Below are 24,300 nucleotides of genomic sequence, written 5' to 3' on the forward strand. Positions count from 1 at the left end.
CGGGGACTGCCGAGCTGCGGGAGCCGGGCTCGGCACCCACAAGGCGGCGGAGCGCCGCACCTAGGGGAGGAGGGCGGAGAACGCGACTACTCTCACCTCCCGGGGCCCAGCGGCCCGCCCGCCGGCGCCACGGCCCCGCAGGCGCGGCTGACAAAGCGCCGCGAGCCATTTTCTCTGGGCGGCCGCGCGGGAAAGGAAGCTCCGTTCCCTCGGTCTCGTTTAGGCGCTGCGCAGACCCCGCCCTTCCGGTCCTGGCCACGCCCCTCCGCGGCGGTGGACTGGAGCTGGAGTGGCCGGCCAGCCCGCCCCTCGCCCCGCCCTCCTGAGGCCCTCCTCCTTCTGCGGGAGCCCTGCCTTAGTCTACCGGCGGGTCGGGTTGGGTAGGAAGGGGAGGAGAAGGGTAGCGTAGAGGAGGGAGAAAGACCGGGTGGCGGGGTCTACTTGACTCTTGGATAAGGGGCCAGAGCTGTTTCATTGAACGTGCAAGGGCGGAAGCTACAAATTTTCAATAATGCTCTGAAATCGGACTCTCCGTTTTCTAGCACTCCCATCTGCTTGGACTTACAGACCTGAAGTCTTTCAGTGGGGAAGAAATGGATGCTATTGGAATCTCTCCGTTTAACGAACACAGAATCAGTTGCCAGTATAATAGGAGAATGGCCACTGTTATTCTTCTGAGTAGTTAGGATTGTAGTTGAGCCACTGGCATCAGACGAGTACTAGAGGGTGTGTGTGTGTGTGTGTGTGTGTGTGTGTACACGCGTGCGCGCAAAGACCAGGGTTTGGACTCATGGCTTTGTGCTTTCAGCATTTTTGCTCAGTTTCTCTATTGAGCCTTATTCCAGTCCAGCATTTTGCTGGTTAACCTGGAGATGAGTCTCACAAACTTTTTTGTCCAGGTTTGCTTTGAACTTCGGTCCTCATATCTCAGCTTCCTGAGTAACTCGGATTATAGATATTAACAACTCGTGCCCAGCTAACTACTAGAATTTTTAAAGTACTTGTGAAACAGTTACCTTCTTCGTTCATGGGCTGTACTTTTATGTCTCATTACTTCTCTCTCGTTATGAAATCCTACAAAACACTAGGTGTGATGATAGAGGAGAGGTTTGTGATCTTGTTGCTTGAAAGAATACACTTGAAAGCATAAACTTGAACAAGTGAATCAGTTAAAGACAGGTGTCAGTCTTTTACAAGCAAGTCTAAGAAACATACAAATATAATACTTTAATTATTAAGTGAATTGAGCCCCAAGTGGAAAGTATTTCTTCTATCGAATAATAGAGGGGGCATTACTCTACTTCAGAGACTTGGATTCCAGCTGAATTTTGCTTCCACATACTAATTTTGCAACCAGGACCAACAGGAATTTGTTTGCTGGCAATTGTGTGGACAAGTGTGTGAAGTGTAGGAACGGGTGAGTTTGGATGCCAAGCTCATAGATGCTAAGGCTCCAGTTCAGGCAAGTTCTTGGTGCTAGAGTTCTAGGCCATGAGAGAAAGAACTGGAGACATATACAAACATGTTCTTCCTCTATCACTGTGGATAGACAGCTTCTGAGCTGCTTACAAGTTTCTATTGCCTTCTACTGCAGATGCTCCTGTTGCTAAAAGATTGCTGAGCTAGATGAATCATAGAAGGCATCCCTGCCTTAGAGACCTAATATGGCCACCTTTTAGACTGTAGACAATTAGTTATCAAACTAGACTAGAACTTAGATGTTCCTAATTGCACAACTGCCCATTTTCAGATGATCATTTTAGATCAGGATTTGGGGGATATGAGGTTGGTGCTGGTCCCAAGGCTTGAACTCAGGGCCTGAGTGCTATCCCTGAGCTTTTGTGCTCAAAGTCAGTACCCTATCACTTGAGCACACAGCTCCACTTCTAGCTTTTTAGTGGTTAATTCGAGATAAGAAACTCATGGACTTTCCTTCCAGGGCTTGCTTCAAACTACAACCTTTAGTTCTCAGCTTTCTGAATAGATTACAGACATGAACCACCCACATTTAGGTTGATCAGTTCTTTTAATTGTTTAATGTCATTGAATGTTTGTTTTCAAATGCATATGACAAAAAACTCAACTTTGTTTTTTTAAATGAAGCCTTTTATTCCCTATTACAAGAAATCTGAAGGTGTTAACCAGTTCTAGGATTGGTTTATTCAGCAGTACAAAGCTGACAGAGTTTCTGGTTAAATTAAATAAGATTCTCAGCTTTCCCGTCATAGTCACAAAGTGACTCTCATAGCTGCAGACATCACATTGGCATATACCAACATCCAAACTCAGGAAGGTGGAACACTGCATTTCAATCATCTTTTAACTAGGGCAGAAAATCTTTCCAGTGTCCATGATAAACTTCTATCCAGGGGACTTTGGCTCTGATAGGGTTACATGCAAGTCCAGACATCATCACCTTTAATTTCTTTTGAGAACTGTCCATTCAATTTGCTTGCTTGTTTATTAGATTATTTGTTCTTTTATTGTTTACTTTTTTGAGCTCTTTGAATATTCTGGATATGAATCCTTTATCTGCTGAAAAGCTGGCAAGATTTTCTGCTGTTTATGGGTTGTCTGGGTTCTGGTATTTCTTTCTTTTGCTATCCAGAAAATCTGTAATTTGATATAGTCCTATTTGTCAGTTCTTGTTCACAGTTTCTGGACAATTAGAATCCTATTCAGAAAAGAAAGTGTCTTCAACATCTAAGAAGAGCTTAGTTAATCAAGGTGATAGTAGGAAGGAGATAGTAGAAGTAGCTTTAAATAATAGCAGGTATTTGGTTATATAAAGAAGGGGTAAGAGCTAATATTGCTATAGTGAGAAAGTGGAGTAAGGGAAATAGAAAAGATCAAGTGAACATGTGGTAGGGAGTGAGGAGAAGAAATGAACAGAACACACACACACATATACACAAAATAACAAACAAATGATGCTCAGGCAATCTGAACATCAGATTGCCAGAAGAGAATGTAGGTAATAAGGAAGGATTAGGGATAAAGGAAGATGGGTAAAAGAAAATATTAGCAAGAGAGCAGTTCTACTTGTAAATAGAAGGAACAGATAAATGGGGAAAGGCTATAAAAAGAGGAATGAGGGACTGGGAAGGTGGCTCAGTGGTAGAGTGCTTGTGTCCAATGCATGAGGCCCTGGGTTCGATTCCTGAGTGTCACAATAGCAGAAAAAGCCAGAAGTGGTGCTGTGGCTAAAGTGGTAGAGCACTAGCCTTGAGCTGAAGAGCTGAGGGACAGCACCCAGGCCCAAAGTTCAGGCCCCACAACCAAAAAATAAAAAGGGATGAAAATATGACTTAAGATTGAATATTGAAAGATTTAAGATTGAAATACTGAAAGATAGGACTTAAAATTGAATACACCACACCCAGATTTTATTTAGATTGGTTCTCCAAACTTCTCTGGACTGGTCTCAAACTGCAATCTTCCTGATCTCTGCTACCCCAGTAACTATTTTCCTGCACCACCAGACTACTTCAGTCCATCCATCTCTCCTTAAATCTTCTCATTCCACTTGACAACTTATGATATCAGTGTAACTTGATAGAAGTTCCTAGGCTGGGGTTTAGACACTTCACAGTAATTGAAGCAGTTACTAAAGAATTACTAACTGTGACAAGGGATTGTCTATTAGAAGAAAAGGAAACTAAAGAATGTAAAAATACAAAGTCAAGTCTATTCATTAGTTGGCTCTATCAGCCCCAGTGCTGTGAGTAGGGCTAGATAATTAACATAGACCGGGTGTTTTTGGCCTTTTATTTTCTTCTTCTTATTTCATTTCCTATTAAACCACTGTATGTCTATTCTGCTTCTTTCTTCGGCACAGCCTGGACCTTTTGTTTTCTTTCAGGTCATTTCTTGTTTCTGCTCCCTATGTAAAGCTGAATATTCTTTCTTTAAGAACATTTCACTAAGCAGTAACAGGAGTTCTGGACTTCAGAATACTCCTTTCTCTTCAGTCTGATATTTCCAAAGGGGCTGAAGGATTGTCTAATAACCTCGATTACTCATGTCAGTCACTTCCAATTGTATTTTAAAATATCCTCTTATGTATATGGCCAATTGGTTTTTGATAAGGTGCCAATATCTCTCAAGACTGTCCACAAATCTGTTATACTGATATCCACATGCAAAGAAATGAAATTGGACTTTTACATTATTCCATGTGCAAAAGACAGAACCAAAACGGATCGAAAAATCTTAAAATACCTTGTACAGTTTTGGACTATCTGTGTGAGGTAAGTTCTGTTCTGTTCATCCTTTTTTCCTTAACACCTAGTATAGTCCCCAGACTTAATCAGTAATTGTTCTGTCATAAATAATGAATTATAGAGGGCTGGGAAGGTAGCTTAGTGGTAGAGTGCTTGCCTTGCATGCATGAGGCCCTGGGTTCAATTCTTCAGCACCATATAATCAGAAAAAGCCGGAAGTGACACTGTGGCTCAAGTGGTAGAGTGCTAGCCTTGAGCTGAAGAGCTGAGGGACAGCGCCCAGGCCCAGAGTTCAAGCCCCACGACTGACAAAAAATAAAATAAAAAGAATCATAGATATAAACTTTCCCTAATTCCCACTCTTTCTTTCCTGCGGTAGTGGGGACTGAACCCTGATCCTTGGGTATGCTAAGCAATGATCTATTTTTGAGCTACAGCTACAACCCCAAGATATTTATGAGTTTTAGCAGGTATTATTTTCTTACAAGCTGCACAGAAACAGGTAACTCCCATTAGTAAATTAATACATGTGGCCTTTGGTCCTTTTTCATATTCGTGAGTGATGTGGAGAAAGTCCCAGACCTTCTAGATGTTGGCAGCAGAAAATAAGGTGGGAACTGGTGGGGACTGCTGGAATAACCACATCCTTGTGCTTTCCCCTGCAAGCGTGTCAAAATAGAGGCAATGCAAGAGAAATGTAAACCACCCTGGTCATGAATGCATGACTTTTCTCGGGAAGAACTTTTACCTCAGCCAAGATTGTTTTTAAACATAATATTGACATTGAGATACACAGCATTTATACATCTTGTCTAGTTTCATGTTCCAAATCTGTGGGAAAAAATATATATTAAATTGTCAGAAAACAGGGCACTGATCTGAATGAAACTTGACTCTTAAACACTTGAAGTCCATGAACTTTACTGAGATAATTTTGGTGACAATTACCTAAATTACTTATGATTTCTATCCGGATCTAAAATAGTCACAGTGGCTTTGTCAGTGTGAGATGTATCTGTTTAGCACTTTAACTTTCATGTTCAAGAAAATAAGTACTTATAATCTTATGCCAAATTCTGAAAGGAATGCAATGTTTTAAAAGTTGTTGGATCTGGCCAATGGGGAAGTCTGCTGAGGGCTTTTTTTCTTTTCTTTTTCTTTTTTCTTTTTGCTGAAGAGACACATGGGAAGAAATGGCTTTTCTCTGTCTACTTTTCATCTGTGAAAGAATCTTTACAGCAGAAGTCTTCTTCTCAATGCAGGAGCTTAACTTCGAGGGAGAGCAACTTAGAGACACAGAAAAGTCACCAAATGAACTCTAATCTACCAGCTACGGAGGCACCACAGCGGAAGCATCTTCTTGTATGAAAGAATATATTCTTCTGTTTAAATATTATTCAAGAATCATTGCACAGAAAAATCAAGAATATGTAAGTAACTGAAAAATTCAAACAAAGGTTAAATTGTGATGTTATTCCAATCTCGGTAATAATCTAATATCAATTATGTCCTGCAATCACCTCCCATTAAACCTTCCAGTGCAATAAGGAAGTAACAACTCTTTTTTCAGGTTTTACTAGCTTCACTTTTAAGGCACAATAAGTATGCTGTTTCCTAGAGACCCCAAGGGAAAACATAATGATTGACAAGAAATACATGAACGGGAAGGAACTGTTGTTTAACTAGAGAATGTAACATTGGAATTGCAGCTGTGCAGAAAACTAATTTGAATATCCTCAATGTGTAGATATCAACACTCTTGTTTTTTCCTTGTGCTAGTCCTGGGGCTTGAACTCAGGGCCTCTCGCTCTCCCTTGGCCTTTTCACTGGAGGCTGGTGCTTTACCACTTGAGCCACACCTCTACTTCCAGCTTTTCTCTGGTTAATTGAAAATGAATCTCATGGACTTTTCTGCCTGGGATGGCTTTGAACTGCCACCCTCAGATCTTAGCCTGCTGAGTAGCTAGGATTATTCTTGTTCTTTTTTTTTTTTTTTGCAATTGTGGGGCTTGAACTCAGGACATAGGCACACTGTCCCTGAGCTCTTTTGCTCAAGGCTAGAGCTCTACCACTTTGAGCCATAGTACCACTTCTGGTTTTCTAGTGGTTAATTGGAGATAATTCTCACAGGCTTTCCTGCCTGCACTGGCATCAAATTGTGATCCTCAGATCTTAGCCTCCTGAGTAGCTAGGATTATAGATGTGAGCCACTGGCACCAGCTGATACCCTTGTTGCTGTGGGTTATTATGTGTATGTGTGTCTAAGAAGACCCCTGTGCCCCACCTTTCAGAAGTATCATAACTGTGTGCGTTTAAGCCCTCTTCCAGAAACCTGATTCACTGGGGAGTATGATATACAGACATGCAGTTCCCACATTAACCACACAAGACACAAATACAAATAGCAAGGTCCCTTTAATAAAAAGAAAACAAGTGCTGGTGATTCATTTCTAAAATGAGATCTAAAGGATCACAGTTCAAGGCCAGGCTGACAAGAAAAGTCTGCTAGACTGTTTTCAAAATAACTAGCAAGTAACCAGGCTGGAGATAAGAGTGCCAACCTAGCAAGTACAATGCCCCAAGTTCAAACCCCAGTACTAACAAAAAGAAAAAAAAAAGAAAAGAGAATAATTTTCTTTTGTTTTATAAGGGTAATCTAGATAAAACTTGCTGTTCTCCAAATAAATAGCAGTAGTCTTTCATTTTCTCTTGCTCTTCGCTTACCCACACCTCTTTTTTTGACTGCTAGTAAGCGTTCAAGACCCAACATGCATAAATTGGTATGTTGAATTGAAACCCCTTTATATAATTATCTAAAGTAAAAAAAAAAAAAACCTGGCCACCAAATCTTGCTAGTTCTCTTCTGATAGAACCATGGAATAATTAGAATGAGATCATGATTCTGTATGTTGAATTCTTTGCTCTCTGTAGTAGAATACTGGACAAGTAAATGAGATAAATGATTAAAGCCTACGACCTAGGAAAAGTTGACTTGAGACCAAGTCATCATGAGACCAGTGAGGCATTCAATCAATTCTCTCTTGCCTCTCTTACCCTTTTAGGCCACATGTACAGTGTTCCTGTCCAATCTTTCTAGACATCTTTGGTATAAAATTCACTGCCAAAATAACAAGAGCTGGGATATAGCTCTGTGATTGAGTCCCTGCATGGTATGTGCAAGGCCCTAGGTTTGATCCCCTGCATTGCAAATACATACATACATACAGACAGACAGACATAAGAAGTAAAAATAAATGGATTAAATAACAGCAACAATCTTTATCTGATCAATTCCAGAACCTGACATGTTCCTGACATATTTTTCCCTTATATGTCTAGGAAGGTTGATGGGTAAAAAATGGTATTTGTTGTAATTTTTTTATTTTTAGTGGTACTTAGGGCCTCATACCTACTAAGCAAACCTTCTACCCTTGAGCTACTTCTCAAACTCTTTTTGCTTTAGTTCCTTTTAGGGTCTTGTTTTTGCCTGGGCCAGCCTGGACAGCAATCCTTTTTAGGCTTCCTGTGTAGCTGGGATTAAATACAACCCACCCCTCCACCCCTTGTCTTGGCTATTGGTTGAAATGAGGTCTCATGAACTTTCCTCTATTTTTTTGCTGGGACTAGCCTCCAATGGTGGTGCTCCTCATCGTTGCATCCTGAGATCCTAGGATTACAGGCATGAACCACAGTGCTGGCTTATGCTGTCCACAGTGCTGGCTTATGCTGTCATGTTAATTTGCACTTACTGTGACTTTGAAAAGACTGCATATGGTTTTTTTTCAGTTTTTTCATATGTTTTAACCATTTGGTATTTGGCCTTAGATCGTAATTCCCCTACACAGGCCTCCCATGTACCCAGAATCAGAGGCGTGTGCCACCACACCCAGCTTCTTGTGATGGGTATCACACCAACTTTTTGCCTGGACTAGCCTTGAACTACAACCTTCTCAATTTCCATCTCTCAAGTAGATGGAACTATAAGCATGAGCCTCATTTTCAAATCTTTGTCTAACAGAGTTAATCTGCCAGAGAAGACTTGCCTATATGTACTTTCTCAGCCATCATTTTATAATAACTGAGAGAAACAGGGAAAAAGGCAAGGAACATTTTAATTGACAGTGTTATTTTCCAGCTGGATTAGAGGTACTAACTCTAATGCTCCAAACACCCATGCAGTAGATGGAAGGCAGCCTGGGCCAGGAACCAGACTCAAACTAGACTACCTGGATCTGAATTCAGGCTCTTCCCCTGACTGGCTGGACAGCTCTGAGCACGTTTCTCTGATTCTGTTTCCCTTTTCCCTTTGTAAAGATCCATGAAGGTTCTTAATATCAGAAAATCATTTAGGTGTGTTGTGTGCTCTAAACTAGAAGTAGGGACTAGGAAGGTGGCTCAGTGGTAGAGCCCTTGCCTTGCATGCCTGAGGCCCTGGGTTCAATTCCTCAGCACCACATAAGCAAAAAGAATAAAGCCGGAAATGGTGCTGTGGCTCGAGTGGTAGAGCGCTAGCCTTGAGCTGAAGAGCTGAGGGACAGCGCCCAGGCCTAGAGTTCAGGCTTCACGACCGGACCCAAAATAAATAAATAAATAATAAACTAGAAGTAAAAGAAGATGGAATACTGAGTGATTAGGTTACAAGTCGTCAACCCAGATAGTCCATCTCCACCGTATGATCAGGTTAAAATGTCCACATCACTTCTCACATGTGAGTAAAATAGTGTAGCTTTCTTTATGTCATGCAATGGACCTCTGATGTTCTGGAACTGCTATTCTCAAAATGATAAACCACTGCAAAACAGGTCTCTTCTTTTTATTATTAAATATATTTTTTATTGTTATTACAGAAGAGAAGAACAGGACTTTCATAATATATTTCTTTCTGGACAATGTCACTCCTTCCTTCCCTCTCTCCCAGTTTTTCCCTCCAGTCCCACCACAAGCTATATAGTTAATTTTCAACATAGTGTCTAGTGAATACCACTGCTGCATTTGTTCACCTTTTGTCCCTCCAATTCTGTGCTTCCCCCAACCAGATTAATGAGCAAATAAGACAAAAAGAAAAGAAAAAAACCCTTATTTTCATTTTCTGGAATTCATTTAATTATTACATTATATAATCAGAGGCACATAGGCATTGCATGTTTGTGTTCCTCTCCTAAGAATATCTCCTTTGATCTCACACGTGAGAATGCCCATTGTCCTGTATAATTTATCATGCGCCTCACTGTATTTTAGGTCTAGAAAACATAAGAAAACATGCACCCATTTGTCTATCTGAGGTTGGCATACCTCACTTAACATGATTTGTTCTAGGTCATCTATTTCCCCACAAATAGCAAAGTATTATTGTTTCTAAGGTCTGTGTAAAATTTCATGGTGCATGGTAGGTACCACATTTTTTGATCCACTCATCTATTGAGAGAATCTGGGCACACCAGGTCTAGTCTCTGTCAAATCTTCAGTCAGCAAAATTTGAAACAGTCATGGCTGGCTTCCCTCTCAATGAGTTTTCTACCTGCCCTCCATCCCACCACGAGACTTCTTTAGGGGAAGCTGTGTATCCAAAGGAGGTAGTGGAAGGGAGCAAAGGTGCCTACAGTTCATTTCATCCTTGGTCTAAACTGAATGATGGTATGGTATGTGCGTAACCACCGTTCCCCTCAAGGTTGTGCTCGCACCTACTTTGAGGTCTTGAGTCCTGTTCACAGCCTCCTGATGCTTGGTATTTGGACTTGAGAGCTCTCAGCATCTGCTGGCTCCCACAGGCTCTGTCAGCCTCTGCTCACGCTGTCTGCCTGCATGCTGCTCTATGTGGAGTCTGGGCTTCTGGGGAATGAAGTTGCCAATCCTGCCCCACTGTACCAAGGTACTAGGCACCTCTGCAGTGAGACGGTGAAGTCCTCATTGTGTCTTCCTCCCTCCCATCACCTGGACCCAACTTCTCTGTCCTTCCGTTAGCATTGGGAGTCTGTAGTTTCCAACCATGCTGGTGGTACAATGGCTTCCTCGTAGGGGAATCTGCCCTTAGCCAGAGGCCTTCAAGAAGTGAGGGAGGCTGATGGCCACCTTAATTAAAAACACACAATATCCTCATTCCTTAGTAAACGCCTACATGTCTTGCGGATATTTATTCACAAAGGTGTTTCCCAGTTCATACTTTATTAAGTGGAATGTAGAAGCCATTTCTCCCCTTCCTGTAATCTCTCCCCCCATTTCCTTCCTCAAGCTAACTAAACATGGATCTTGAATAGTAGGCTCTGCAGGAAGCAGTGTGCATCCAGGTGGGCAGAGTCATTGCTCAGGGGACAAGTCTTCATTGGGTTAAGCCACTTCCACTGTCACCACCACCCTGGACACTGGGTTTCTGGATGGAGAGGGAAGCAGAATGACATGTCATAGGTGTGACAGCTCTCTGGGACTCTCAGGCTGAGCAGGGCCCAGCATCACTAGCTTTATATTCTTGTTCTGGTCTGGTCCTGAGGTCAAGTCTTCCTCTTTAGGACTATGTCCCCTCCGTGTCCCTAGAATCCAATCAATATATATGTCCTGACTGGACAATGATGGAACTGGCCTTCTCTTTCTAAGGGATGATCTAAAAATAACTTTCCATCTTTTTAGTTCTGACATTCCTGTTGCCTCCATTGGCATACTTGCTTTTTCTCAGCAGTAGCCCACATTTCAGAATCACTCTGGTATAGGCATTTTAGAGTAGCAAGAGTACCAAAGTGCTGCAGGTAGAGGAAGAACAAGATTGCATATTGTCTGGCTTTTTTGGTGATACTAGGGTTTAAACTCAAAGCCTCTTCCTAGCTAACATGCCCTCTCACCTGAGCCATGCCCCAGCTCTCCCTAGCTTTAGTTTTCAGATAGGGACGTATGTTTTTACCTGGAGCCACCTTGGACTATAATCCTCCTGCCAATGACCTACTGCCAAGTTGGCATCTCAAGTGTGAGCCATCATGTCCAGTGTATTTGTTGAAGTGGGATCTCATTAACTTTTTACTTAGGCTGGCCTCAAACTGTGATCCAGATCTCTGTTTCCTAAGTCTCCTTTGCTTACACATGAGAGCTACCAAACCTGCTCCTTTTTTGTGCAGATCTTGGGCTTTGAACTCAGAGCCTATGCCCTATCCCTGGGCTTTTGTACTCACAGCTAGTGCTTTACCACTAGAGCCACAGCTCTGGCTTTTGGGTGGTTAATTGGACACAAGAGTCTCACAGACTCTCCTGCCTGACTGGCTTTGAGCCACAGTCTTCACATCTCAACTTCCTGAGTAGCTAGGATTACAGGTGTAAGACACCAGTGCATAGCCTGTTTTTTTTTTTCCTTTTTAATATATTTCTTGTTCCACCTGATTTACCCATGAAAATAAAAAATTAAGGTGATTATAATAAAAATTTATGTAAAGATTTTAGAATTCATTTGAAAAATAAATGTTTAAAATGAATTTAGACCCAGGGTGTTTGTTTTTTAAAAAAATTGTAAAGATGCTGTACAGAGGGGTTAAAGTTACATGGGTAAGGTAATGAGTACATTTGTTGTCTAACATTGTTACCCACTCCTTTGGTTTTCTCCCACTATCCCTTCTTTCCCCACTCCCCCCCCAAAGTTGTAAAGTTTATTTCCACCATAGTGTCTTGTGTATATCATTGTTGCAGTGGGCCATCCTTTGTGCTTGTTTTTAACAATTTGTTATTCTCCTTCCCTTCCCCAAATCAGATCAGTGTATATACAAGATGCAGGTACCAGAATCAAAGACAGTGATCTCCAGGGATAAACCGATGGAAAAAGAAAAGTGAAGTAAAAAGAACTATATATATTATATTGGTAACAACAAGGTCCACAACCAAAAAAAAAAAAAAAAGAACCGTTGTTTCCATGTCTTGGAGTTCATTTCAATTAGCATCATTTTATATTACAAAATGGAGAGGAGTGGTCAAGTTCATCCTTAGGACGCCCTTTTTGTTTCTTAAAGAGCATCCCCCCCACCTCCTCAGTAACATTCATGTGCAAAGGAAATGACTATTGACATAATCTTTAAGCCTAATAGCTAAGATTATTCTCCCATTTATAATTATAAAAGCTTCTGACAGCTAAATGCTATGGTATAATTCATAATGAAAGCATTTGAGTGACTGATGTATGTTTCGCTGAACTAGTTTCTCTTATGAGCTGAAACTAAGACCTATGTAAACATCCGAGGGGTTTCCCTTCCGGTGTGAGTCCTTAGGCAGAATATCAATGTCCTGGTTCTCAGCTATGTGCAGCTCCTTGTGGGGCACTATAGTTATTCAGTCTACAGGAAGCAAGTTGACAGGATTTAAGGGACATTTCGTTTTCAGTACAAGTCACATTGAAGACCACCAGCTACTGTTATGTAACAAATGCACATAGGAATTTCTTTGAGCTAGACAATTGTATTCTATTGCCCTCGAGTTCTCCTTTTAAATTTTTGGAATTGTAGCTTTTGGGTTTTTTTTTTTAAGTTGTAAGAAGACAAATAAAAATTCAAAAGTATACATCTTGGAGAAAAGACACAGGGTACACTACTAGTTAAGTCATCTAGGAAATCTGGAAGTTAATTCTCTAGTAATGCTGGTTTTAATAAAAAATAAAAAGGTGAATTTGCTATCACATTAAGGCAGATTCTGTCAGCATGAGGTAAGTAGAAGCTTACAGCTTTTCAAATAAAGCATATAATCAATACAACTTAAAAAGCATAGACATCTCTCATAATATCTATGCTTAAATTTCAGTGAGAAGTAATTTTTTTTTCTTCCTGTCAGCTCAGAAGAGCAGTGATACGATTTTACATAGAGCCAACCAGAAACTTGTCTTATTTGGATGACAAATACAATTTATGTATTGATTCTAGGAGAATCATGTATGGCTGCTGTAGAGATGTTTTGTCTGTATTGAATTATTTTCTCAGAAAAGCACTGAGAACAAAGATTGAGTGCTAAGCTGGAAATATATACAGATAGCTAACTGTCCACTAAGAAAGAACTGAGCGGTGCCTAAAGACTTACTCTGTGATTGAAAGTAACTGGTTAGGAGCTTTGATGCATATAAATGAGGCTCTATGAGAAAAAGAGAAATTACTGAATAATTTCAACTACGATGCAATTTCAACTAAAATAATTACTGTACATTTCAGTTGGGTCAGTCAGCATATATTCCCTTTTTTGCAGTTTCTTCTAAGACTACATAAAGTCTCTATGGAGAGCTAAGAAAATAACCATTTAGGTTATATGCAACTGCATATTGGAATAATTTGGTTAAAAAAAAACCTTATGAACCAATGAAACAGAGATACTCACTAGACACTACTGTTGGAAATGAGCTTTACAATTCTGTTGAGGGTGGAGGGGAGAGAAAGCAGGAGAAAACAACGGAGGGGGTAACACTGTTCAAAAAGAAATGTTACTTACGTAACTCTTATATCACCTTTACAATAATTTGTTAAAGCCTTATAAAATGCAAAATGATTCATCATTACCAAGTAATGTGGAACAGACAATCCCCTTTTTTATTCTAACCCAAACACCTTTATAACAGGACTTTTCATTTTTCATTTGATTTTTAAAATTTTTATTTTTATTTTTTGGTCAATAGTGAGGTCTGAACTCTGGGCCTAGGTGCTGTCCCTCAGCTCTTCAGCTCAAGGCTAGCGCTCTACCACTTGAGCCACAGTGCCATTTCCAGCTTTTTCTGCTTATGTGGTGCTGAGAAATCCAACCCATGGATTCATGCATACAAGGCAAGCACTCTACCACTGAGCCGCCGTCCCAGCCCTGATTTTTTTTGTTTGTATTTGGTGGTTTCTAGGGCTTGAACTCAGGGCTTGGGTGCTATCCCTAAGCTTTTCTGTTTAAGGCTGGCATTCTACCAGTTGAGCCACAGCTCCACTTCTGGGTTTTGGGTGGTTAACTGAAGAGTCTCATAGACTTTCTTGCCTTAGCTGGCTTCAAATCACAATCCTCAAATCTCAGCCTCCTGAATAGCTAAGGTTACAGATGTGAGACACATGCCCATCTAAAGCTTATTTTTCAAAACAAAGTGTATATGTGTACTTTTAGTAGTTTTATGGGTATATAGTTGAATACAAGAAATTAACATATATATATATATATTCAGATAAAAGAAAAAAATAAAGTCTGGTAGAACTTGTTTTGCCTCTAGAAGGCATTTTCCAATCCCCCCAAATTATATCATTATAGAGGAATTTTAAATGGGAAATCCTACTGGGAAAGCTGAATGAACTGAAAAAGCTTGAGGATTTCCGGTGTAGATTGTGGGTAATATGATGATTCAAATACATCCCCTCCTAAGTTCTAATGTGGCCTCTAAAGTGAACACTAGCTGGAAAGATCTATCTTCTAGAAAGATTTTCAGTGTACTGCTTTTGTTAAATATCCAAAGAGACAGATGCAAACTTTTCAGACTAAATTTTTATATCAGCATTTTATTTTAATAATGCTCTATATCCTGACCATGCATCATTAATTAAAAGTGTGCTCCTTTGAACCTTTAGAGGAAAATACACAATTTTCCTCTGAGATAGTTCCACCTACTAAAGTTGTTCATGTATTAGCAATTTAATAATGTTATGAAAATCTATGACATACATATACTTCCTTGGATTTAAAACATTTGAACCAGGACAAGTAAAAATGAAAAGTTGTATCAATAAAAGCAAAGCTCTACTAATAGAATGTTTTTTCGAAAGTCGAATAACTCAATGAAAATCACAAGGTTTTTTTTTCCCAATTAAATGCTGTAAAATTTATAACCAATCAATTTTTACTGAAATTCAGACTACAAAATTTACAAGTCTGTTTGAGGTAACTTTAAAGAAGTTTGATTCCATTCTTTAATATAAAAAAACAACCACCACATTTAGCAGCCAATAAAAACTGATGAATTCACATCTTATTTTGCTTTTTATTCAATATCAGAGAGAAAGGGTAAATATATCTGTACACACTTAAATATACAAACATTTGTCTTACATATTCATATGTGGAAAGCTTTTCTAGTTGGTCACATTTTAAGGATATTCATATTAAAATAATGAGAATTACAAATTGTTGGAGGTAAGTTAAAACACAGCCATGTTCTCTTGAATCAACTGAACCAGTAGTTCTTGCCTTCAAGTGATCTTTGCCTTCCTTTTACTGCCCCAAAACTGGAAAACTAAGGTGAAAATAAAATAGTGTTTCAATTCTTACAGTAATTCTTTTTTTTTGGGGGGGGGTCCAGTCGTGGGAGCCTGAACTCTGGGCCTGGTCGCTGTCCCTCAGCTCTTCAGCTCAAGGCTAGTGCTCTACCACTTGAGCCACAGTGCCACTTCTGGCTTTTTTCCTTTTGCTTATGTGGTGCTGAGGAATCGAACCCAGGGCTTCATGCATGCAAGGCAAGCGCTCTACCACTGAGCCACCTTCCCAGCCCTCTTATAGTAATTCAATCAAGCCTATTAATAGGCCTCTCTATTTGCTAATCTTAGGTAAAATTCAACAACTTTCAAATTGGGTTACTGAGCAAGAAATGAATTTCACAGTTGGAAAGGGGAATAGTAAAAACCGAGAAGAAAAGAAGTGGTGGAAACAAAAATAAGCAAGTAAGAGATGATGCCCGTTTTTTTCTTAATTGTACTCCATTGTTTTGGGGTTCAGTGAGTTCCCTGACAATCTGTACAGCTCTACTCTGAGATTTTCCAACTTAATGAAAGCTGTTAGTGTATTCAACAACTTAATAAGATGGCATAAAAATCTGTACTACAAATAACACTTCTTTGGTTTTAAAATACTAGTAACGGGGTAGAAATGAAAAGGTGTATCGTCAAAGGAAAAGGTCTATCTACTTTATCTACCAGATGATTTTCAGCAGGCTCCTGTTGAAATGACTGGTATAACGAAACCAGCTACTTCCTGGGCATTTAATGGTGGGCAGTGGTAAGGGAGAGGCCTGCCAATAGAGTACGGGCCAGACTTGGGGGTTCTACTCCAGTCTGACTTTTTCTCAATGTAGATGTTCTCTGTCTTTAGAATCCCTCAAGGTGCAGATGTGTGCTAGAATTCCCAAATCAGGTTCTCCCATTTTGTAACGGCCAATTTGATTGGTTTTAAACAGCTGACATGAGGAGGAAGAGCCGACACCAGCACTGGCTGAGGAAGGTTATGGGGATTCACTCAAGACCTACACCATGTCTGAAAATTCACCTTTTGCAGGTGGCCAAAGCTCATCCTAAAAGAGGATGGGTGGATTATGCTGTGGCCAGGGACATCTGGATCCTGTTCATACTGGCTGCGTGTATTCTTGCCTTCCACAATTAGGAAACATTGAAGTCACATCTTAATACCAAAGAAACCTCTTGAAAAGTAGCTATGCCTTATAGAGCAAATCATTTTTTAATACTTCAAGCAAGTTTTCCAAGAGAGAAAAACTACTAGTGATACAAGTTACTGCAATTTTTATACTCACATATATAATCCAAGGTGAATAAATGGTATCATAACTGAAATAGCTTCATAGACCTGATAAAAGCACACACTGGTTTTCACAATAAATGAAGTATTGTTATATTACAAATACAGATTTTATTCTTTAGACTGCTAATATGCTTATGTATGTGTGTTTGTGTGTGTGTGTATGCCGGTTGGGGGCTTGAACTCAGGGCCTGGGTACTGTCCCTGCACTTTTTGTTCAAGGCTAGCACTCTACCATTTCACCTACAACTCTACTTTGGGCTCTTTTTGGGGTGGTTAATTGAAAATAGGAGTCTCACAGACTTAACCAACCTGGGCTGGTTTTGAACCACAATCCTCAGATCTCAGCTTCCTGAGTAGCTAGGATTACAAGCGTGAACCATGGGCACTGGATTGTTAATCACATATTTATAGGGATAAAGAAAATGTGTGCACTCTTTGAACATATGCACAATTGTTTGCTCTTATGTGTTAATTTTTTTCTGGTGGCACTGGGGTTTGAACTCAGGGCCTTATGCTTGTTAAGCAGGTGCTCTACAGCTTGATCCATACCGCCAGCCCTTTTTCTTCTTTTCTAGTAACTTTTCTTGCATTCTACAGCACTAACTCTCACAATGAATAGATAGGTAAGCTGTGTGATTTATAAAGGACTGGTCATTTAATTTCATATTTACTTAGATAAATATTGACTTTGGACTATGGGCTCCAAAGTAGACCTTCAGAAATGTTTGCTATTTTTGATATAATAAATAAAATTTTATTTCATAGTATTAAAGAGCCAGTACTTGTACAGGGCCCCCCAGGAGAGATCCTAAGGCTGTGAGGCTGTTGGAGTGTTGCTATGATTTGCTTTCTCTCCAGACACCGAATGCTTCAGAAACTGACCAGTAGCACCAATGTATAATCTTGATCGCATGGGCCATTTCTGAAAAAAATAATTTTTAAATAAGAATCCAGTACTTAGTACAACATATATAACATATTCTAAAAATTCCAAATATCTTTCATGTAAATATCATATGGCCAGTGATGATTATAATCACGAACCCCAATAAACAGAAAACTCCTAAATGCAAATAATAAAGTAAAATACTGGTTAAAACTATAAAAATAACCATGTATATGTGGACAAGAACTACAAGAAGTCAGTGAAGAAATAATGTAGAAAAAAATCGAGTTAAAAAATTTTTTGTGGTCAGTTCTAGGGCTTGGACTCTGGACCTGGACACTGTCCCTGAGCTCCTTTTGCTCAAGGCTAGTTCTCGACCACTGGAGTCTGAACATCACCTCCAGCTTTTTCTGTGATTAACTGGAGATAAATGTCTCACAAACTTTCCTACCCTGGTTGGCTGCAAACCTTGATCATCAGATCTCAGCCTCTGGAGTAGCTAGGATTATAAGCATTAGCCACCAGCACCCAGCTTACTTGAAATATTTTAATTTCAAACTAAGCCTGAAAAGAAATTAAAATGAAGCGCTAAAGAATAAGTGCTCCAGAGGTACATGCAAACAGAGGCAGGTTTACATAGCAGCATCCCACCTAGCAATGTGTGATCCTGAATTAAATGTGTACTTCCTTTATGAAAAAAATAAGTGCTCAATTTTATACTAAATATACATGCAATGAAACTGGAATGATGCAGAGAAGATTAGCATGGTCCCTAAGAAAGGATGATAAGTTCATGGCACAGTCCATACTTTAAGGCTCTTATGTTCTAGTACACACTGGGGGGGTGACAGATAATGATAATGTACTTTATCATTCTAAGAAGCCTGAAGAAAATTTGAAACCTTGTATATTTTTAAGACCTTGATATTTTGAAAAAATAAAAACCTTGAGGACAAATTGAAAACCTTGAATAGTTTTACCACAAAGAAATGACAAATGTTTAAAGAAATAGATATGTTTAACCTGATTTGAATCCTGTGTAGTATGCACATGTGTTGTATTGCTATATTATATAAATATATACAACTCATATGTGTAAATTAAAAATTTTATATAGGGAGACTAGAGACATGACTTACATAGTAGAATGCTATCCCTGATTGAAAAAGTCATGTAAGAGTGCAAAGCCTGAATTCAAGCCCCAGTATCAACACCAAAAAAGAAAAAAAGTATAAAAGTGTAAAAAAGAATAAAAGTGGGCAGAAGAAAACTGGAAAATCTATTTATATCCACTAAAAGTTTCATTTTAACATCTCCAAATGTGATGTGTGACTTTGCTCCTGGGTAGTTCAGTTCTTTTAAGATTCTGGCTGGTACTTCCTATATTAAACCCAAATAAAATACAAAATTTGTGTTACTGGAAATTTAAAAATAAACTAGTCTTATTTAAAAATAATCTAGCATGCATGAAGCCTGGGGTTCGATTCCTCACTACCACATACATAGAAAAAGCTGGAAATGGTGCTGTGGTTCAAATGGTAGAGTGCTAGCCTTGAGCAAAAAGAAGCTCAGGGACAGGGCCCAGACCCTGAGTTCAAGCTTCTGGACTGGAGGAAAAAAAGATATCTGGTTTGTAGTGTTTTGTTATGGCAGTCTCAACAGACTAAAACATTGTCTTGGCAGAAATAGTCTAGGGCAGAAATCAATTTCAGGTACAAGATTTCTGGCCCTATAATAAGCCAGCGCTCACTATCTTATAACTTTGCCCCATTTTTATAAGCATAAAAAATTTCATGCACAAATCTCAAATGTAATTTGGAAATTATGTAAGTTAAATTCACCTAAAAACAAATAAAAGGAAAATATTACTGAGTGCTCCTTGCAGATACTGAGATCCTACCGTGTTGAGAACTGCTTGAAATTAAGTTAAGGACATAAGTGAAGGAATCTATTCTAACAAGGGTTAGGACATATGTAATTTCCTTTATAAGAACTTTCTTTTATTTGCAAAAGGCTTATTCAATTACTTTCTATTTATTAAGTAATTATTTTTGCAGGTCTTGCAGCATATGTGTTCTAACACTAGCCCTTTTGTTTTATTCTTCTTTTTCTGAGAATAAGGCTTGGCACCTTTACCTGAGCTGGTCTTGAACTCAAGATCCTACTGTTTCAGCCTCCCACATAGCTGGAATTACAGCTTATTCAACTGAATTAATTTAGATGCAGTTTACTGTATGCAAAATAGTTTTTAAGAATCAGAAATTGTCATATTGATTAGATTACATGTCACTAGGATATCAAAATAAAAAATAGTTGACTGATCTACTGTCTACTTTCCAATATTTCTCTCACTGTGTAGACTGATACAATCCTGAACTCTGATTCTCCTACTCATATTTAAAATCAGGTAGTGTCATTAAGCTTAAAAAAAACTAGTAAGCTTATAATTAACTGGAACTGAACCTGAAACTGAAGATCTTAGAAACATATTCTTGGTCTAATTATATGACCGTCAAATAATATAATCTGATGTTTATTTTTAATTATTATTTTGTATGTTATGAGAAATGCTTAACAATGCACAACAATGAATAAAGTCATCTGCTTTGCTTTTTTCTCACTACAAAAGTCTGAAATATATTCCTGTTTTTCCAGAAAATCATTGCCCCTTGAACCATAGGTGCTGACTGAAATAGTTCATGTCCCAAAGGGATAAAAGTCCTAGGAGCCCCGTCTCTTACGTCTTCTGATTTAACTAGAGACACTTTTTTCTTTTTGATGCCAGAGATAGTGAGCCCAGGGTTTTGCTACCACTGAACTACGTTCCAGTCTTTTGAGATACAGCAGATATCCCTAACAGTTCTAACATACTCACAACATTGGTAATAGGACTGATGCTTAAAAACTGTGAAACTGAAGTAAAAGAGTGTGTGAATATGATGGCTGTGTTTTATATGTATGTAACTAGAATAATAAAACCCATGAACATTTATTAACAAGTGGGGGTGATAAAAAAGAATAATAGAAGGGGTGAATTTGACCAACTAGATGTGAATGGAAATACCACAATAAAACCCCTTTGTACAGTTAATATATACTACTAAAAATCTATTTGGGCATCATGGTATGTTTTAATAACAGTATGTCATAAGGCAGAAAAAACAAGAAGTCATTTTGGCATACATACTAGGCTCTAATAGTTTACAATAAACCTTAGTTTTCCAAAATGTCAAAATGAACAGAATTACTTTATTCCTTTTGCATTAAAGATAGACAGTGTCTGTGAAAAGAAAAAAAAAAGATATAACAGGCAGTTTTCATTATATGCTAAACCTCCACAGCACATGGTGACAGTGTGATTGAGACAAATACAATATCACCCTTACAGTATTGTACTCATATTTCTACTTTTGTTTTCATCTCAGTAATGTGTTCATTTACAGCAACAACTACAGCTTACTCATGATCATATTCACTGTCCTAAAATAGGGCTCTGAATGTATAGGAACTCAAATGTGTGGTTTTAAAAGTCAGTTCTTTGATGTTGAACAGCAAGCTCTTTTTTTAATTTCTTTTTTTCTTTTTATCTGTTCGTGTGAGTCCTGGGATTTGAACTCAGAGACTGGGTGCTCTCCCTGAGCTTTTGTTCTCCAGGACCAGTGCTCTACCACTTGAGCCACAGCTCCATTCCTGGTTTTTTGGTGATTAATTGAAGATAAAAAATCTCTCAGACTTTCCTGCTGGCTTCAAACTGTCATCATCAGATCTCTCTCTTCTGAATGGCTGGGATTACAGGGATTAGCCACCAAGGCCCCACTAAATTTCACTTTTAAGAGATAATGTTCACCCTTTATACAAATTCTAAAGATAATAAAAAATATTTGACCTCTAAAAATAAAAGAGATCATCTTCTGTTTTCTACCACTGTCTCTACGGATATCTTTTAAAATCACAATCATTGATTCTGGGGATCAATAAGATTTAATTTTTCTTATAATAGTTAAAACTATAAACATTGGTACATGAATAAGGTACCAAAAAGCTTTCTATGCTTATTTGTTACATCTAACACTGGTGCTTCTAACATTGCTCATTAAAAAACAAAACACTTGACAAAACCAAGGTGAAAATTTACTTCTGATTCTGAACTTTATCTCCCAGGAACTATTTAACATACGCTTTCTACATTAAAATCGATTTAATATTAAAATAAACCTTCTCAGAAAACATTGCAAATGTTATGTCAAAAGAAATCAACATTATTAGTGTTATATTTGAATACCAATCTAATGCCCACTGTAACACAAAATCATTAATTAGAATGAGTGAGATTCATTCAGCTGAAATTTTTATATAATTTCGTGAATGGGATGGGGTCTATCATAAATAAATAATGGTATTTCACATTTTATACTTAATATTTGAAATAGTTTAGCTATTATCATGTTGATTACATTTGCAAAGTAAATTTGGTTAAACTCTACCCCAGAACTGTAAATACAGTTAATATTAGGTGTGCTTTATACATTTCAACAATAATTCATCCTTAATTATTCAACTCTGAGGTACTTAAAACTAAGTCCTAATTCTATGTGTGTATTAAAAAACTTTAGAATGATGAAAACAAAAATTCAAAAATATGGATTAAACAAGTATATCTTACGTATTTTTAATAGTATGCCAGCTCAAATACAAGATTTCAAAACAAATCTAGAGGAAAAGGTAATAAACCATAGTCACATACATCATTATATGTAATAAATATAGATAAGCATACATTTACATAGGCAGTAAGTATTAAATCAGTCATACGTTACATTAAGAATTATGACCGTTTTTAACTATATGCAAAGAAATTATATAAAATAAATTCTCTGGCTATTCACGTTGCAAAATTTATAGTATTTAATCAAGTTACTCAACATACATGCCAATCTGATAATTGAGTAAAACATTACAGTCTTAGGTTCTTGGTAGCTGTCTATTCTATGATGTTTAACCTTTAAGTAGCTGAAATGTTATTCCACAGGGATACAGAATGATCTCCTTGATTCTTACAGAAAAAAAATTAACTTTTCCTAGGATTACTTAGGGTCAATTCTATGGCTACGTTTAATTCGTGAAACCTTTGGAACATCCCATGAAAAATACAATGGAAATGTAATTATGTAACTAAAACAGCCTTGTAAAGGGTTATAAATATAACAAATACTATTGATTACCAGGATATGTAACCAAGTCCCCCATTTCTCACTTTGAACGGTGGAAAATTACTAGGCTGCCATTCTGTAACAGGCCGAGTCCCCTCCCGTGGCCATCCCAGGTTTAAACGTCTCGCCCACCGCTTCTGCACTGTTCAGCTGTTTCTCCTAGTGGGGACCTTACCCCCGGTGTCAGCGGACTCAGGTCGCTTTCCAGATCTGTTGCCCACATTCGTTACAGGGAGAAAGGAGCTTGGCGGCCTCTGCCCAAGCGGTGAGAGGCAGGGCGGCTCAGGGCGTCCCGGCGTCCCCAGCCCCGCCCCGCAGTGCGCCCTGCCCGCCTACCTTGACCGGGTGCAGGTAACCTTCGCCTCGCAAGGTGCCCAGCCCGGGATCTGCCGGCGCCTCGGCGTCGTCCTGCAGGCTGCGGGTGAGGTGGGCGATGTAGGTGGTGGCCAGCAGCAGCACATCCAGCTTGGACAGTTTGGTGTCGGGTGGCACCGACGGCAGCGTGCGCTGCAGCTCCAGGAACGCGTGGCGCAGGGTCTGCACGCGGCTGCGCTCCCGCGCGGCGTTCGCCGCCGCCGGCCGCCCGCCCCCGGAGCGCGCTGCGACCACGACTCCGGGGCCCGCCGGCCCCAGGCCGGTTCTCACTGGGCTCGAGTCGCGGGTGGTCACGGCTGGAGACGCCGGCTCAGCGCGGGCGCTCAGGGGGCTGCTCGCCGGGCGGCCGCGGTCCATGGCGACGTCTGGCACCGCGCGCACTGCAAAGGACGGCAGGCGAGGTGAGGGGCGGCGGGCGTTCGGCCACGGGCACCGCGAACGCGCTCCCGCCGCACGCCGCCCCGCCGAGTCGGGCTCCTGGACGGTGTGTGTGTGGGGGGGGGCTTCCCGGGCTCCCCGTTGGACAAGCAGGGGCGCGGTGTCGCCTTGACTTCTAGGGGCACACAAGGAAGCGTTCCCCGGCCAGCCGCGGGGGAGGGTGCGGGCCAAGGGGCCAGGATGACGCGCGTCCCTCCGGCCGTTCGTCCCGGGGCTGGGAATTTCCGCGGGAGGAACGGGGAACGCGGGCCTGCCTCTCCCCTGGGGGAAGGCACCCGCCACCGCTCTGGGCCCGGGGACCTCACCTTTCCTGAGCGGCTGTGAGTGCGGACTCCGAGGTGTGAGCGCGCCGCGGGCGTCCAGCCGAGTCTGCGTGGCCAGGGCCCGCGGGGTCACTCCATCCCCGTCCGGCCCAAGCCGAAGGCCACGTCCAGCTCTGCCGGCTGCGTCTATTATGTCCTCGCTCGAGGCCCGGCGAGCGAGGCACGGGCGGCGGGCACGTCCGGCGGAGCTCCGTACTCAGCCGCGTGCCTGCACCGGGGGCCGCCGACTAGGTGTGGAGCGTCCCGAGGGCCAAGGGACGGTCATTAATTACGGCGCCCGGCGGGGGGCGGAGCGGGCGGGCGCCGGGCTCCGCCCCCCGCGCTGCGCCCAGCTCTCCCCGCGCGACCCT

The 24,300-nt window shown here is 40.4% G+C and overlaps 1 protein-coding gene across 1 annotated transcript; it reads right to left on the reverse strand.

Moving 5' to 3' along the window:
• Window positions 1-15,620: 15,620 nt before the first annotated feature.
• On the reverse strand, window positions 15,621-24,167 carry Tcf24 (transcription factor 24). The gene is made up of 3 exons (XM_013034480.1): window positions 23,933-24,167; window positions 23,151-23,569; window positions 15,621-17,640 (listed from the first exon to the last, which is right to left on the reverse strand). The coding sequence occupies exons 2-3, from the start codon at window positions 23,544-23,546 to the stop codon at window positions 17,527-17,529; spliced, it is 510 nt and encodes a 169-aa protein (XP_012889934.1). The 5' UTR covers window positions 23,547-23,569; window positions 23,933-24,167; the 3' UTR covers window positions 15,621-17,526.
• Window positions 24,168-24,300: the final 133 nt, after the last annotated feature.

This window comes from Dipodomys ordii, unplaced genomic scaffold (assembly GCF_000151885.1).
Source record: "Dipodomys ordii isolate 6190 unplaced genomic scaffold, Dord_2.0 Scaffold190, whole genome shotgun sequence".
Classification (NCBI taxonomy): Eukaryota; Metazoa; Chordata; class Mammalia; order Rodentia; family Heteromyidae; genus Dipodomys; species Dipodomys ordii.